The 17647-nt window shown below is 47.5% G+C and overlaps 1 protein-coding gene across 1 annotated transcript; it reads right to left on the minus strand.

Annotated features, from left to right (window-relative positions):
* Positions 1-524: 524 nt before the first annotated feature.
* On the minus strand, positions 525-12677 carry Htr3a (5-hydroxytryptamine receptor 3A). Its single transcript, XM_076924543.1, has 9 exons — positions 12485-12677; positions 10199-10365; positions 8742-8786; positions 7649-7758; positions 5840-6009; positions 2776-2936; positions 2211-2421; positions 1902-2123; positions 525-1292 (listed from the first exon to the last, which is right to left on the minus strand). Exons 1-9 carry the CDS (start codon positions 12549-12551, stop codon positions 994-996), a joined length of 1452 nt encoding a protein of 483 aa, XP_076780658.1. The 5' UTR covers positions 12552-12677; the 3' UTR covers positions 525-993.
* Between the last annotated feature and the right edge of the window lie 4970 nt (positions 12678-17647).

Genomic DNA, 17647 nt, shown 5'->3' on the forward strand with positions numbered 1-17647 from the left:
TGAAGGTCTTCCTTTGCATGTCTTAAGCCCTGACATCTAGGACCAGGAGAGATTAAACGCAAGAGCATTTGCCCAGCTCTGCCTTCCTCCGAGTCCTGCTTTTTGATTAGGAGCCTCATGTGCTGGCTAGTAAATGTTCTCAGAGAGTCAATCAAAGCCTTACATTCTCAGTGTCTCCTAAGCATGGGAAAAAATGGCGGGCGCTAGCCGTGGTGCTGAAGTGTGTCTCCCTTTCAGGGAAAACGTGCTCCCTGCTTCCGCCTAGAGACCTTAAGTCCAGATTAGTTGGCCCACATGGATCCTTGTATTTTCCCAGTGGGTTGCAGAAAGCCTTTCTCTCTCCTCTCATCTGATAAATACACATTTTGACCTTCAAACTGTGATCCACCTCCTATTTTGTCATGATGGCGATCATGCAGACTTCTAGTTTCCTGGTCCAGGAAGCACTAGTCAACAGAAACTACAGGTAACCCCATCCTCAAACCTTTTTTCAAAGCTGAATACAAATGGTCACAGACAGAGAATAAGACAGCATAGCATTTTACTATCCCCTGCCCCAACTGGCAGATGGAGCTGAGTACTAGGAAAATACCCAGAGGTTAGCTGAAGAAGGAGCTATTAGGAGCTAGATAAAATAAATGCAGAAATCTCAGGCACCTATGTGAAGGGATTTGCTTTTCTTTGATCAAAAAAAAAAATGAGGAAATGATCGGTTCCAGGGGCCGTAATCACAGAGGTACTGGAAAGGAAACCAGGGCTTGATGCCTTGATAAGTAAAGTTAGAAGATACGTGGTTTCTCTTGACCTAGGATATCAAGCATGATAAGGAAGTCGGGGAGGCACACTGGATCTTCAGGACTAAGTTTGGGGAACAAGGGGACTGGGGTTGCTCAGATGAAGTGGTGTTGGAAACAAGATGCAGGACCTAAGAGGAAACTCCCCCATCCCTACCCTAACCAACCCCATAGCCTCTCCCTGCCAGGCTGTGCCCACTCAAGAATAATGCCAAATGGACCAGAGCGTGACCAGGGTGACACTGTAGGCCAGCACAGCCAGCAGGTAGATGCGGAACAGCAGCCTGTCCAGCACGTATCCCACTCGCAGCCAATCCCTTGCCACCTCCCGCATCTCATCCCGCTTCTCCAGGAAGTGGCGGATGGAGGACAGCTCTTGCAAGAGACCACGCACAGCCAGTGAGGCCTCCCTTGGTGGTGGAAGAGGGCTACCTCTGCCCCTTGGGGTCTTCTCCAAGTCCTGAGGTCCTCCAACATGGCTGCAGTGGTTTCCCATGGCTGGAAGAACAGAACCTGGGTATGAAAGGAGGGTGGTGGGGTGCCCTGGTGTTATGGTGTGTGTGTGTAGGGGGTGTTATGGAGTCAGAAGTTGACTTTGGTGTCTGCCTCAGTTGCATGCTACCTTCTTTTTTTTTTTCTCTCTCTCTCTCTTTCTCTTTTGAGACAGGATCTTATTAGGTACTGCTAGCTGGTCTGAAACTTACTATGTAGACCAGGATGGCATCAAACGCACAGAGACATACCTGCCTGTGTCTCCCAAATCAAAGTGTGTGCCACTACACATGGCTCCTCTGAACCCTTCTCCACCCATATCCTACCTTTAAGCTGATAAGGGGTTTGAAAAAAGGCAAAAGAGCCTGGCTGAACCTGGTGGTGCATGCCTTTAATCCCATCTCTGTGAAAGCCAGCTTAGTCTACATAGTGAGTTCCAGATCAGCCAGGGCAGACCCTATCTTTAAAAAAAAAATGTAAAAAAGGAGACAAGGTTCCAGTCTGACTTCTCTGGCTGAAACGTCCTCCTGTTTGCATCCTGTACCCAGTTTCTACATTCTATCCAGTATCCCTGCTCCAGACTCTATGTATAAATCTGTCCCTATCCTCTCTCACCTGAGCAGTCATCAGTCTTGTTGGCTTGGAAGGTGGCTGGGGGCCTATGGGCCATGGGCTGCTCCCCGAGGCAGAGCAGCCGGGCTATTCTGTCTAGGACCAGGTGCCTCAGCCAGTCAGGTACTGGCCGCTGTAGGTCCTGCTTATGCACCAGCCGCACAATGAAGATGGTCTCAGCGAGGCTTATTACCAGCAGAGCCATGCACACTACAAAGTAGACACCTGAGCCGGAGAAAGAGACACACTAAGCATGGGAGGGAGCAGGGCAGGTCCCTGTCACAGTAAACCCTTCTCTCAGGGAGGCCTTACCAATGAGAGGAGTACCAATGGCCGTTGCTGGCAGGGTGTCTGACACGATGATGAGAAAGACTGAGTATCCCAGAAGGAGCGTGATCTTGAAAGAGACTCTCTCACCACTGTCCGGGGGCAGACAAAAGCCCACAATATCCACGACCATGAGGAAGATACTGGGCAGCAAGAGGCTGACTGCGTAGAATAAAGGCCGCCGGCGAATGACCACCTGGGACCAGGATAGAAGCTTGGGGGATGTTGGGCAGACAGGAACCCAGGAACCACCACCCCACACCCAGCCCCTTCTCTTGTAGAACTTCCAGCCTGGATTGCTTGGGGAAGGAGAGTGACGGACCCATATTCCGCCTCTGGCCCCAGGCTTGTGTCAGTTGAGGATAAACAGGGGATGCTTCAGTTGAGTTCCTATCTCTCTTGCTGAAGTTGCATGGAATGTATACGGTCCTGAAGTTGGCAAAGGGAGCTACTATATCCTTTCCAGTTTGCCTTGTTCTGCTACCCCAAGGTAGCATGTGGAGGTCTAAGCATTCTTGTCCCCACCCCATCCACAGCCATGCCCACTCACATAGAACTTCATTTCTGCATAGCTGCTACTGGTTTCTATACTGAACTCCTGGAACTGGGTGAACACCCCCAGCAGCTCCCATTCGCCCTGATTTATGAAGACGCTTTTGTCCGACCTCACTTCTTCTGGTGTTCGCCACAGGGAAATGTTGATGTCCTGGACTAAGAGAGAAGACAAAGGGCCAAAAAAAGCTTTGGAATCTCAGTCATAGAACCTTCGAGCATGGAAGGTGGGATGTAGATTGGACAATACCCAAAGAACCCTGTTGTCAGATCTCATGCCTTCATGGAACTAACTACTTGTCTTTGAAGAATTAAGAAAATAAAAGAAATGCCGGGCAGTGGTGGCGCACGCCTTTAATCCCAGCACTTGGGAGGCAGAGGCAGGCGGATTTCTGAGTTCGAGGCCAGCCTGGTCTACAGAGTGAGTTCCAGGACAGCCAGGGCTACACAGAGAAACCCTGTCTCGAAAAAAAAAAAAAGAAAGAAAGAAAGAAAATAAAAGAACTCCTCTCTATCTATCTATCTGTCTGTCTGTCTATCTATCTATCTATCTATCTATCTATCTATCTATCTATCTATCTATCTATCTTTTTATCTACCAGAAACCACAACAATGTCCACTGAACCAAAATATTGGAAAAGATCTAAATATCCTGCCAGGCTTATTGGCACATACCTATAATCTCAGTACATGGGAGACAGAGCCAGGAGGATTTCCAGGAGGGCAGTCTGGGAGGACAGTCTCACTCATATATTGAGTTCAAAGCCAAAAAGTAAAGTGTTGGGGTGGCCAGTGGAGAAATAGTTCAACAGTTAAGAGCACTTGTTGCTCTTCCAGAGGACCTGGGTTTGGTTCTGCACACCTACATAGAAGCTCACAACCATGTGCAACTCCAGCTCCAGAGGATCCAACGTCCTTTTCCAATTTCCATGGAAACCAGAAACACACGGGGTGCAGGTATATACGTAGATGCAAGTAAAACATTCATACACAAAAAGTAAAATAAATAAATCAAAGTTGTTTAAGTAGAAGGGGGCAGAGGAGGTGGCTCAGTGAGTAAAGTGCTTGCTGGTCAAGCACGAGGGTCCCAGTTTGATCCCCAGAAGCCACATAAGAAATCTGCCTGTAGCCAAGCACGCTTGTCATTCCAGCTCTGGAGAGGTAAAGACAATGGAATCCCTCAGACTCACTGGCCAGCCAGCCCAGCCTCATTGGCAAATACAGGGAAGAGTGAGAAATCCTCCCTAAAAATGACAAGATGGAGAAGAGCTGAGAAAGACACCCCAGGCTGATCTCTGATCCCTGCATACATGAGCACCATGTGCGCACACACACACACACACACACACACACACACACACACACACTTCAAAGAAAATAACGGAAAAGATCTAACTGTCCATTGGTGAATAAAATACTAGGTTCCAATGATACACCTGCTTGAGTCTATTACAGTTAAAATTTATGAGGAAGATCTCATGCACAGTAACTTGGAAAAAGGTCAGGGATTCAATGTCTGTAAAAAACAAATTCAAGTAGCAGTGTATGACATAGTGTACGCAATATATGCTTGTCATAGGTAGCACATGTGTGTGTGTGTGTGTGTGTGTGTGTACATGCGTGTGGGTGGAAGTGCACAGAGAAAAAAACTGGGAGATTCTATCATGTCATGTATTTTTTTAAAGTTTATATATGTGTATGCATATGTATATGCATATATGAATGTTTTGCCTGCATGTACGTTTGTGTACTGTATGTGTGCAGTGCCTGTGGAGGCCAGAAGACATTGTATTCTATGGAACTAGAGTTACAGACAGTTACGAGCTGTCATGTGGTGTGGTGGGAACTGAACCTGGGTCCTCTGGAAGAGCAACAAGTGCTCTTAACTGTTGAACTGTCTTTCCAGCCCCCATAATTGAATGTGACGAATAGGTCAGAGAAGGAAGGACTGTCCTTCTATAGTCCAGCAGTGTGCCTTTTGCAGCCCTCTACTGAGTGCCTGGCATGTACACACTCAATAAAAACTCTCAGAACCAAATGCTGTGTTGGAGAGTCTAATAGTGAACCAGAAATGATGTTCCCACTCGTCTGAAATTATACCCATGAGAAAATTAGACACAGACTGAACAAGTATTGGCAAGTGACGTTTGTAAGAAAACCCAGGGTTTTTAACCGATGTATGAGAGACAGCTAGTCTAGGGAGCCGGGGAAAGTCCTTCCAGGAGCTGATGAGCACTGAGGCATAATCAGGTGACTGGAGGAGTTGACCAGGCTATGGCTGGAGTGCTGGGAGCAGGAGAAGGAAGAGAAGTGGGTAGCCTAGGAGAGGGAACAGCCTGTGATAGAAAGAACAGCCAGGACCTCTAGGCATCCAGGGGAAGGCAGCTGGGCTGGCACACACCAGATGAAGCTGCTGTGGAACACTGTGGGCAGGACCAGGTCAAGGATTTGGAATGGGTCCCAGGACTGCTGGGAAGCCATTGAGGGCTTTAAATGACACGATCAGATTTGCATTTTAATAAGATCTCACTGGCTGCTGTGAGGAGCACGAACCACAGTGGGGGTGGACCAGGGTAAGAAGGGAATGAGGACACCTGGGCAGGGGGTGTGGCTTGACCCAGGGCTGAAGAGGAGTGGGTGGGTCTGAGACACACTTCCTGTCGGATCTTCTCTGAGATACTAGGTAAGAATTGTCCCTTGCTCAGCACTTAGCCTTGGAGCTGATTCACACCGCTTCATTAATCCTTGAAACAACTAAAGGAGGCAGTGAGGACAGCAATATTGGGTCCATCTGGAGGAAGAGGAAACAGAGGCTCATTGACATTCAAAAGAGAAGTGGCAGGATATATTGCTCAGTGGTGGAGTGTTTGCCTAGCATGTACAAGGTCTTAGGTTAGGTCCCCAGAACCACAAAGGAACCAGATAAATGATGAGTAAGGTGGTGGGGGGGGGGGGGGAAGGAGGGAGGGAATAGTGGTGCCTTGATTAAGAGAGGATACATCCTGGCTGCCAGTCCCTGTGAGCCCCAAACTCTATCCCACCCACAAGCCCACATACTCACTGGTATGCAGCCAGCTGGTGAAAGTCAGAGAGCAGTTCTGCACATCAAAGGGGAAGTTATAGATGTCAAGGCTACAGGCGCTCACCACCTGTAGGGGCTTGTAGTTCTGGACTTTACCTCGATGGTGCACGTACACGTAAGGAATGCTCGGAGACTTCCCCACGTCCACACTGGTCAGGGAAGAGGGATCAGTCAGTGGGCTGAAGAGGCAGACCTTCACCATAGAAGGCTAAAGATCTTTTGAGTAGCCCAATAGGAAAAGAATGTCAGGGAGCATCTGGAGAACAAGATAACCCAGACATTTTGTCTGGCCTTAATTGTCCAATGTTATCAATCTTAGCTTTCTGACCCACTATTATTGAGGCTGCAGTCCAAACAATGAGGGATGTTTTCTTTTTCCAACTCCCTTCGTGACCTAGTTCTCAAAGGCAGAGAAGGGATCCATGAATTGTAAAGCCACTGGCTGAAGGGAGATGGCCTGGCTGTTTCCAGGCTGACACACCAGCCTACACCAGAGTAGAGCTGACTCCCAGAATAGCCAGTGGTTTGATAAGTGAAAAGAATCATTTGTTCCATTCTGACTCTGATTTTTGCTTTGCTTCCCATCTCTAGACGCCTCCCAAAACGAGAGCAGTCATCTCTGGAGGGAAGAGTATAGAGTTCATAAGTAGAGGAGCCTAGGAAAATCCAACAAGAATTCAGCCCATTGTCTTTACTGAGCCTGGACCCTAAGTCATGAGGTAGGCTGAGCCCAGGGCCTGGCCTCTAGCCCTCTTTGGGATAGACTGAAAGATAAGAAGCTAAGAAAAGGGGCAGAAAGAAATTTCTAGAACATTTGCCACCTGTGCTCTGTGGGGCATTCAAGGGTGGGTCAAATCTAATGACCTTCTTTAGGGAAATGTCATGGAGTTGGACAGTGCAGTTGGTGCTGCATGAATCCCTCTGGCACCTCCATTATTATTATTATTATTATTATTATTATTATTATTATTAGCAGTAGCAGTATTTTGAGAAAAGGTCTCATGTAGTCCAGGCTGGTCTTGAACTTTCTATGTAGTCAAGAATGGCCTTGAACCTTGAACTTCTAACAATCTTCATCTCCCAAGTGCTAAGATGATAGGCATGTGCCACCACAGTGGGTTTAGACATGGAACCCAGACATTGAGCATGCTATACAAATAGTCTACCAACTGAATCACAGCCCCAGCCTACTTTCCCGGTCTATCTGTATTTTCCCCCATGTATTTTCCTTGCCTTTGAACTCAGATGTCCAGTTGGTGGACCCTGGATGAACTTGCAGAATGGAGAGAAAGTCAGCTGGCTGAAAGCAATGAGAGCATGTTGGGCTGCTGAGAACAAAGGCTGATGGGACTCACTTCATGCTAGAGGTGCCAACTATGGCCTGTTAGGCACACGTGTGGCTTGGGACGTTTGAACATGTTCCTTGGCTCCGATCTCTTCTGTCACCAAGAGCATTGGCTGTCATCAGATTTTTGCTCCTCTCAAAACAAAATGTAACCATCTAACCATCCCCTCTGACAAATGCACCTGTCTCCATTAAGTTATTAGAACTCAGTGTGACATCACTCACTGGCTTCTGTTCCTATGATGGAGTCCCCGGGACTACGAAGCATAAGGTTGTAGCATCCAGTACAGAAAAGAAAGGGAGAGGGCAATCAAGAAAAAGAGAGAACTGCATAAAGGAGAGCTTGAACAAATGCTAACTTGATGAAGAGAGGAAATTGTCACTGCTCCTGGCTTCTCTAACCATAGCCTCCCAGCCCACGGTGCCCTGATGAAAGGACTCACAACTCATTGATGAGGATGTCAGGGACCCAGATGCTGTCTGTGGGGATGGACAATTTGGTGACATTGTCAAAGTCCTCAGGAGTCCACTGCAGAAACTCATCAGTCCAGAACTGTGGGAGAAGCAGAAACTGTCAAAGGCAGCTCCCCCCATCTTTGGTAAGGGTCACCTGCAAATCAGGCCAGTCTCTATCCCTTCTGCTCAGGCAGTAGGTGAGCATGTTCTAGGGGGAAATCTGGGTGCTGACATATCCCTCTTTCCTGGTCAATAAGAGACTCCATCCCTACAACTGTCAATCATCTGCATCTATAAAACACAGGCTGCTGTGGCCTCTTCTAGGAAAGCATGCAGCCTATCCTTGTTTGGCTCATTGCCCATGAGACAGGGTGTGTTCTCAATTAAAGCGCCCTCAGTAAGACAGAAAAGGAGCTGTCTGGTAGGGACCAGTCTTTGTGTACTACACTCTCTGTCCCATAAGTGTATGGTGCTGTTAGAACATGACCATGGCAGTAGGAAGGGATTTGAGACCTGTTTATGCCTGATGTGTCTACCCAGCCTCTGGGATGGGGCTTCTCCAGTTTACCTCCCTCCCCAGAGCTCAGCCAAGTCCTGAAACATATGCATATTAGTGTGATCTACACCTGCCTTAACTGGACAAGTGACAACAGGGCAGAGTCCTGAGGGTTAAGTGGATAGGTTGGGGTTTTTGTTGTTGTTGTTGTTGTTTTGTTTTCATTGCTCAATTTAGTTGTCATCCAACTTCGCATAGAATGAAGAACTTTCTAGAAATTGGAGCTTTTCACATGAAGTCACTATGGTGTGAGTTCTCAGGCCAGGAATTGTCCTTCCTCCAGGATTAGCCAGTCAGCACTTGTCTGAGATGCTTTACCATCTGAGAAACAAGGGGTGGGGGCTGAGAGGATGTACCCCACCCATCTTCCCCTGGCCCTGAGATAGGACATTTCAGACTCCTAGATCTTGTATCTGTCTACTGTGCCTCTGAAGCTGCTCACCACCTTCCTTCACTGTGGCCATTGAGATTCCTGACTCCTTAAGAGGGGGGTGCCCCAGGAAGTGGAGGGCTGGTCTGCTCACCTGCCGGTACCATATGTAGGTGGTCAGGACCTGGTTCTTCTCATCCTATGAAAGTAAAAGGGGCTGACATGTGGTCACACACACACACACACATAGCCCAAACAGACGCTGGTACTGAGTGTCTCATCTGCTAGAAAGGCAGGACCAGGGAAGGAGATGAACTCAAGCTTCTGGCCAGCCAGGAGAAGCTGGTCTATTAAATAGATGCAAGTAGAGAGAAATGCAATCGTTTCTTTTCAACTTCCAAGATACATAGTGAGGTGAGGTGATACATGCCTGTAGTCCAGCACTTAGCAGGGCTGAGTCAGACAGACTGTGTGAGCTTCAGGACAGCCTGGGAATATGGTAAAACTGTCTCAATAAAACACAACAAAACTAAACCCTAGGTGATGTGCAAATTGTGTGTATTTTCTGTTGTTTTTTGTTTGTTTGTTTGTTTGTTTTTCGAGACAGGGTTTCTCTGTGTAGCCCTGGCTGTCCTAGAACTCACTCTGTAGACCAGGCTGGCCTCGAACTCAGAAATCCACCTGTCTCTGCCTCCCAAGTGCTGGGATTAAAGGCGTGCGCCGCCACCACCCGGCTCTGTTTTTATTTTTTATCATACTCATATATATTTAATAGTATGCCTATAGATACCTTCTCTTCTCTTATCTCTCTATATAATATATTATACATATATAATGCATATATGGACTGCCATGCTACAAAATTAAGAGACTCCAAACTACAGAATAGAAAAAGTGATTATTCCCTTTTCTCCATCTGATTCCAAGTCTACCTTTCTGCAGCAGCACAGCCACCTGCCCTTAACTATTCTTTGCAGTGATATTCGAAGCATCATGGTTTGATTCCCTTCTCTCTCTCTCTCTCTCTCTCTCTCTCTCTCTCTCTCTCTCTCTGTGTGTGTGTGTGTGTGTGTGTGTGTGTGTGTGTGTGTGTGTGTGTGTAGGGGGCCATATGACCTAGTAGCCTGAAAAGTCAGGCCCCACTTCCCCATCGCAAGGCAGAGAGCTCACAGCTCTGTCATTGTCTTTTGTCCACAGCCATGCAGTGCTTTGCGTTAGCTGCTGAGAAGTGCCCCCACCCTACTCTAGTTATTGATTAGTTAATTGATCTATTAGTTGGCATTTTATCTACTGTTGCCATTTAGTGACACCTGCCACTCAGGGACCTGTGTAAGGAAGGCATTAAGGTTCTACTGATGATATGAGGGAGACAGTTCCCATTATGTGCTACGTGGATAGCCACATGCAGGAGGTGACCACATCTAGGAGGAGGTGCACTTAGGTGGCCTAGGGTTGTGGTTTGGGCAGGTGTGCAGATACGACTTCATTCTGTCCCAGCCATGGTGCCAGATCACGGGTACTAGGGTTCTTGATGCCCACCATACTACCCAGTTGGCGATTTGGCTTTACATGGCTTCTCTGATTCCCCTACACAGATCGAGGGCAGCTCACCACGTTGAGGATGGCATACATGATGACATCGATGGAGACAGTAGTAGGCTTCCTCCAGTCCCGCACAGGCCGCACCCCCTTCCTGTAGTTAGCCAGGAGGTGATCCGACAGCCTTAGCAGAGCAGGCTGGGTGGTGCCGCGGGCCTGGGTGGCCCTCCTCCGGCTGCCTGGGAAGGAGAGTGGTTTAACACGGATGCCAGAGCCCTACTTCCCTCCATCCAGTTTATAATCTGTTAAAGAATTTCATCCTCTGGGCAGGAGAGCAAAGGCCACTGCCACCAAGCCTCATGGCCTAAGTTCAGTATCTGGGATCTACATGGTGAAAGACCTCCACATACACACCAAGGCATATGTGTGACCTCAGACACACAACAGCAATGACAACAATAATACAAAACAAAATGTAAGTTTAAAAAGGAAAAGAGACCCCAGCTCCAGGCCCTGGTGCTATTGTGGGATTTTGAGTATTCCTTGGTTTCCCCCTGGGAATCAGTGGTGCTAACTCAGAAAGCAGGAGTGACGTGGGACAGCCCCACTCATGTGGGGACCACATGCACTAAAACTGAGATGATATAGAGGTAGGGAGGCCCCTGAACAAGGTTGAGATGCAAACTCATGAAGCAATCTATACTTCATTAAACAAAAGTCATTATGCAGTGTGTGGGTAGGGCACAGCCCAGAGGGTCAGAGCCCAGATGGCAAGAAGGTGACGCTGCAGAATGGACTGGTCCTTTGCAAACTGGGAGCCAACAAGGCTGGTGACTATTAAACAATACTGTGTCCTCCTAACCTGCCCTCACACGTGTCTCCAGATGCCAAGGCATTCTTACAGGCTCTTCTCTAGTGTGTCATCTACCTGTCCCAGAAGCTTCCCTCCTGTCTGGAAGAACAGAGGTGAGCAAACAGAAATGGGAAACAAGAGGCTATTTTAAAGTTTCTTCTATTTTGCTTTGCTTTTCAGACAGGATCGATCTCACATAGCCTAGAACTGTCAAGTGACCAAGGAAGACCTTGAACTTCTGATCCCCCTGCCTCCACCTTCCAAATGCTGGGATTACGGGCTTATATTATACTTCCACTCCTGGTTTGTGTGGTCCTAGGGATTGGGGCCAGGGCTTTTGTGCATGCGTGCTAAGCAGGCCTCGACCAACAGACCTATATCCCCAACCTCGAGAGACTTTTTTGAGTCTTCCTTGGAATAATAGAATAATATCTGCACAAATCTTCCGATTCAATCTCTGCCAGAGCTGCTAGCAAGACAGGACCATTATACAGACAAGAATCCCCAAGGTTCAAGAGGGTAAATAGTATGTGGTGCTATCCAAGAACCTGAGACACATCAGATTCCTCACTACTCACTGAGAGGCTTGTAGGGGAGTCTGATGGGCTTTGGGGGACTCTTGGAGGTTTGGGGCGTGCCTGGCTAATGGAGTCAGACCTCAGAACAAGGGCATGGCTGGGGGGACAGAGCAACCCAGGCAAGAAAGCCCAAAGCACTTACCACATGCAATTTGCCTCTCATCCATCTACCCTGCTTCTCCCAAAGACAGCTTCCAGAAAAGAGCATCCTATTCCTAGCCTTCCCATCAGTCCCTACCCTTAGTGGCACCCTTCTCATCGACCCCCAAGTTGCTGCAACCCGACTGTGTAGAAGGAACTTTCCTGTGGGGCTGAATGTGGTCTGCAATAGAACGAACCAGATCCTGTGTGGCTGAACACCCTGTTTGTGAGGCGGTGAGGAGAAGATTGAGTAGAAAGGATAGAGAAGTTTGACACTACTGGAGGTGAGCCTTAGAGGAGCCCTGGGGGAGGAGAAAACCCATAGGACCCATGCAAGAAAACCAGCAAAAGCAAGAAGTTACTAAAGTGATCCAGGTCCACACTCTGCTGCTGACAAGCTGTGTGACCCTGAGTGAATTGGTCTCCCTCTCTGGACTGTGGTTATTAAGAAGAAAAAGTGGACTGAATGAGCTCACAGGTCCATAGCTGCTCCCATTTGATAAGCTGAAAGACAAGGCTAAGAGAATAGGAGCCGTCTGCCAGCACCTACGTATGTCCTTCTCATAGACTCTACTCCCTTCTCAGGAGCAGGCTCACTTGGGCTCAACTTCTCAAACCACCTAATTTGACCCCATACCTTAGAATCCTTTCTTACTCATCAACAGTGAGATAGCTGACCTTTCTAGAGCCTCCCTGTGGCTCCAGCCTCTCCTACCTTCGGCCCTTTGGGACTTAAGGCCTTCCCCCATCCCAGCTTGCTATTCCCCTCCCCACCAAACTCCTTACCTTCTCCCTGTGCTGTCAGCATGGAAAGGAGCAAGGCCAACAGCACCTGCGGGATACAGAGCAGCATGGCAAGCTTCCCAGATGTGGGAGGGCCTCGGAGCAGCTACTCAGGATGAGTCCCTCAGACTGCCAGCCTGCACACCCGCTGCCAACCTCATGTCCCAGGCAGCCTGCTTTTCCAACTGCCGCCTGCACCTTGTGCGGCTGCAGCCTGGCACTCTCGGCCACCAGAGTTGGGGAGCCGCCAAGTTTTCTAGCAAGCAGCTTTTCAGCTGGATCAGGTTTCAGGGCGGGAGGAAGGGGAGGGGAGTCTGCTGGCAGACGTCGGGATGTTCAGCCCACCCATCCAAGTAGGTGGCTTGACCAGACCGACCTCATCTTGCCCAAGAAATGTTTTGGGGCAGGGGAGGGCCGTGAAGCAAAGATACAGCCAGCTGTGGGGCTGTACACTGGGCTGTCACTGTCAGTACTGTCCCTTCACAAGTATAGTATGGGGAGGGCCACAGGGTGGCTTAAGCAGAGGCAATAAGAAGCATACTTTGGCTTCCCAAGGTGATGTAATTCCCCTAGTGAAGCAGGTGACTGGACATTTCTGAGGACAGTGAGGGTAGCGGGGGTCACACTAAATGTCCGCTTCTTCAGCCTCGTTTAATTAAAGGTTTGTTTGTTTGTTTGTTTTGTCCATTTTGATTTGTTTTGTTTTGTTTTGTCTTTTAAGCCAGGGTCTCATGCAACCCAAGCTGTCCTTGAACCCACTAAGAAACTGAGAATAGCTTTGAACTGTTCCTCCTGACTTCATCTCTCAAACACTAGAATTACTTAAGGCAGGTGCCACCAAGAATTGGGGAAAATGAAATACAGTTTACATATCTTTGCCTAATTTTCTGAGTTTTAACAAATATCGTTAAATGGGTGTCCCTTTGTGATCCCGTTCTTATCGTAAGTTTGGGAACATGGTTGAACGTACCTAACATGCACCGAGCCCTGAGTGCAACCTCCAGCAACACAGGGGGAAAAGTGCTTTAGACCAGGTATGCTGATGCTCTCCTGGAATTCCAGGGAGGAGGATCAGAAGTTCCAGGCCACTCTGAGCTACACATCTGGTTCCAGAGCACCATGGGCTACAAGAGACCCTATCTAAGGAAACAAGGAAACAAAAAATTAATTTAAAAGTTCAGTAGTGCCGGGCGGTGGTGGCGCACACCTTTAATCCCAGCACTTGGGAGGCAGAGGCAGGCGAATTTCTGAGTTCGAGGCCAGCCTGGTCTACAGAGTGAGCTCCAGGACAGCCAGGGCTACACAGAGAAACCCTGTCTCGAAAAACAAAAACAAAAACAAAAACAAAAACAAAAACAAAAAACAAAACAAAAAAAAAGTTCAGTAGCAAAAGGACCAGGCAGTGTGATTGGCATCTGTAACCTCAGCACCTGGGAGGTTGAGAAGAGAGAGACAGACCAGAGGTCAGCCCAAGCTGCACAGAGTGTGATATCTCTCTCTCTCTCTCTCTCTCTCTCTCTCTCTCTCTCTCTCTCTCTCTCTCTCTCCCTCCCTCCCTCCCTCCCTCCCTCCCCCCTCTCTCTCCTTCCCTCTCTCCCTCTCTCACTCCCTCCCTCCTCTTCTCCCTCCCTCCTTCCTCACACATACAGAGTTAAAAATATTAATATATGGGAGACCCAACAGTCTGAAAGCCTCCCAGAAAGTTTTGCTGCACACAGGGCAACAGACAGGAGCCTAGTGTGGCTGCCCTCCGAGGGGCCCAATAAGCAGCTGAAAGAGTCAGATACAGATACTAGCACCCAACCAATGGGCAGAAGCTGGGGACCCCTGTGGTTGAATTAGGGAAAGGCTGGAAGAAGCTGAGGAGGGGTCGATCCCATAGGAAAACCAGCAGTCTCAACTAACCTGGACCTTTAAGATCTCTCAGACACTGAGCCACCAACCAGGCAGCATACACCAGCTAATACAAGCCCCTCCCCCGCACCCCAGCCCCTCACACATATACAACAGAGGACTGCCAGGTCTGGCCTCAATGGGAGAAGATGCACTGAACCCTCGAACCCAGCTCAATATAGGCTTTTAACCTCTGAGCTATTTCTCCAACCTTGTAAAAAAGTATTTTGCAGGTGATGTGTATTTATGTTTTTACATTTTGTTAGATATAATTAGTACATGTAGTATTTGTTTTAGAAAATTATAAAGAACAGTTACCGCCGGGCGGTGGTGGCGCACGCCTTTAGTCCCAGCACTTGGGAGGCAGAGGCAGGCAGATTTCTGAGTTCAAGGCCAGCCTGGTCTACAGAGTGAGTTCCAGGACAGCCAGAGCTACACAGAGAAACCCTGTCTCGGAAAACCAACCAAACAAACAAACAAAACAAACAAACAAAACAACTACCAGCCTCCATAGGCTTACTGTTCCAGAAGGAGTATGTTCTTCTCCAGTTCCTTCCATGAAGTGCATAGTTACGAAAAGAATAGCTTGGTGGTTAAGGGCACCTGGATTCAATTCCTAGCACTAACATGGCAGCTCACAACTTTCTGTTACTCCAATTATAGGTGACCTAATGCCTCTTCTGACCTCCTTAGTTCCTGTATACACGCAAAAATAAATAATAAATGAAGTATACTTTATATATAATTTCATAGCTTTCTCTGTTTCCTTTTAAAATGTGTTTTTATTTTTTAATTGTCTGTGTCTGTATTATCTGTGTCTATATCTGTGTCGTCTGTATCTGTGTCTGTCTGTGTTTCTCTGTGTTGACTGTGTCTGTGTCTCTGTCATCTGTGTCTGTGTCTGAGTCTGTGTCTGTGTCCGTGTCTGTGTTATCTGTGTCTGTCTGTATCTATCTGTGTCGTCTGTGTCTGTATTATCTGTGTCTATGTCGTCTGTGTCTGTGTCTGTGTCTGTCTGTCTGTGTCTGTCTGTGTCTGTGTCTGTGTCTGTCTGTGTCTGTGTCTGTGTCTGTGTCTGTGTTGTCTGTGTCTGTCTGTCTGTGTCTGTCTGTGTCTGTGTCTGTGTCTGTCTGTGTCTGTGTCTGTGTTGTCTGTGTCTGTCTGTGTCTGTGTCTGTGTCTGTGTCTGTGTCTGTGTTTACGTTTGTGTGGGGATTTGTACCAGTGAGTACAGGTCCTCATAGAGGCCAGAGGTGTTGGCTCCACTGGAGCTGGAGTTACAGGTGATTTTGAACTGCCCAACAGTGGATGCTGGGAACTGAACTCAGGTCCTCTGCAGGGGCAGTACATGCTCTTGACTATTGAACCACCCCCTCAGACCCCTATCTCCCTTTTGTAAACATTTTTTAATACCTTCTGTCTAAATTTGGCTCTCTTGAAAGTGATGTCTCTTTTCTCTTTGTAATTTAAATGGGTAAGCATCTACTATTTGGAGATACAGCCAGTGCCTCAAAAGTTGTCTGAGTAAAAAACTATATAAATTTCAGCTTGGAGGAACCCCGGCCTAATCTATCGTTAAGTGGAGAGTCTTCTGTCTCTTTTATACTAAAGGCAAGGTTCTCCTGTATCTGTAATGGTAAACTTTAACAATCAAACACTTGTGCTCTTTTTAATTTCTCTTTCAGTGGACTACTTTCATGGAATGGGTTGCAAGAGGAAACATTTTTCTGAATTGTAGTTTGTTTTCTTTCTTTTTATTTCATTTTTTAAGATTGGGTCTCATATAGCCCATGCTTACCTGCAACTCTCTCTATAGCCAAGAATGGCAAACACCTAATACTTCTCACATTCTGGGTTTACAGGTGTACACCCTCATCCCCACTACATACAGTGCTGAGGCAGGAACCCAGGGCTCGGTTCATGCCAGGCAAGCATTCTGCCAACAAAGTCTCATTCCTAGCACTAAAATTAATATGAAATACTTTTTTTTTTTTTTTTTTTTTTTTTTTTTTTTTTTACAGATCTTGTGTAGCTGAAACTGACCTTGAACTTCTGACCTGCCTGACTTCACTTTCTAAGTGCTGGGATCCCATTGCATGGCCATAAGCCAGGGGTAAGTTTTCAGCAGACAAATGCACTTGGGTCATCACGGTGGCCATTTCATCATTAAGGAGCTGACTGCTCTCCCGTGGCCTCATCACTGTACTTAGATTCTCCACACTGGGGCTCTGGTGCATATTGAAGCCACACCATTCATTTGAAGACAGAAAATCAGGAGGAAGAGTCAAGAGCCGCATTGTCCTGAGAGGGGACACACTACAGTGGGAGAGAAAAGGGAAAGAAGAAACAGAAGATATTGGAAGGGGGTTGGGGGTGTCTAGAGAAGAAGGGGGGATTTAAAAATAAAGGGAGAAAGAAAAAACGGAGAGGAGGTAAGGCTGGAAAATAGAACAGAGATTGAGGCAGGCAGGACAGAGAGGGAGAGAGGTGGGAGAAGGTAAAGAAGAGGAGGCATATGAGGCAGCTGGAGGTATACCACGGACTGCCCCTTTCCATAACCCTGCTCCAGAAAGAGGATCTGCCACAATGTATATCGGGGTACCCACCATATATGTGCATCAGAACCCCCATGAAGAGGTGGGATGGAGGCCATGGTAGTACACACCTGTAATCCCAGCTGCTTGTGAGGCTGAAGTAAGAGGATCAAGGTTCAGTCATGGCTGGGGACACTTATTCAGTTCACAGCAAGCTTGCCTAGCACGCAAGAAGCACTAGATTCAGTCTCCGGCACTTCACACAACCAAAACCACACTGGTGCACACTTGTAATCTCAGTACTGGGAGCAGGAAGTTTAATCAGAAGTTTAAGGTCACCTTCAGTTACATAGTGAGTTCAAGACCTGAGATACGCACGACCCTGTCTCAAACAAACACATAGGCAAGCAAGCAAAAAGTTTAAGATTAGCCTGGGTGACTTAGTGAGACCCTGTCTCAAAATTTTTAAAAAATATTGAAACAACAATAATGACAACAACAAAAGCCTACAAGTGGGATAGTTCACGCCTGTAATCCAAGCATGAGGGAGGAGGAGGTAACAGGAGCAAGGGTTCAAGACCAGACAGAGGTACATGAAGTCATGTCTCAAAGAAAACCTTTCGAAAACATAAATTAAGTTAAAAATCTTTTGAGCATTTGGAAGGCTAAGATGAGGGGATAGGTAGCACAGGATCTAGGTCAGTGGGTCCCAACCTTCCTAATGCTGTGACCCTTTAATA

This window comes from Arvicanthis niloticus, chromosome 26 (assembly GCF_011762505.2).
Source record: "Arvicanthis niloticus isolate mArvNil1 chromosome 26, mArvNil1.pat.X, whole genome shotgun sequence".
Lineage (NCBI taxonomy): Eukaryota > Metazoa > Chordata > Mammalia > Rodentia > Muridae > Arvicanthis > Arvicanthis niloticus.

Bases quoted from the DNA above. Each gene is read 5' to 3' on its own strand.
- Htr3a (XM_076924543.1), bottom strand. From the start codon at position 12,551: ATGCTGCTCTGTATCCCGCAGGTGCTGTTGGCCTTGCTCCTTTCCATG. The intron at 8,787-10,198 runs GTGAGCTGCCCT...TTACTTTCATAG, and splicing joins TGTATGCCATCCTCAACGTG to GATGAGAAGAACCAGGTCCT. The intron at 6,010-7,648 runs GTGAGTCCTTTC...TTCCCTGACCAG, and splicing joins GACATCCTCATCAATGAGTT to TGTGGACGTGGGGAAGTCTC.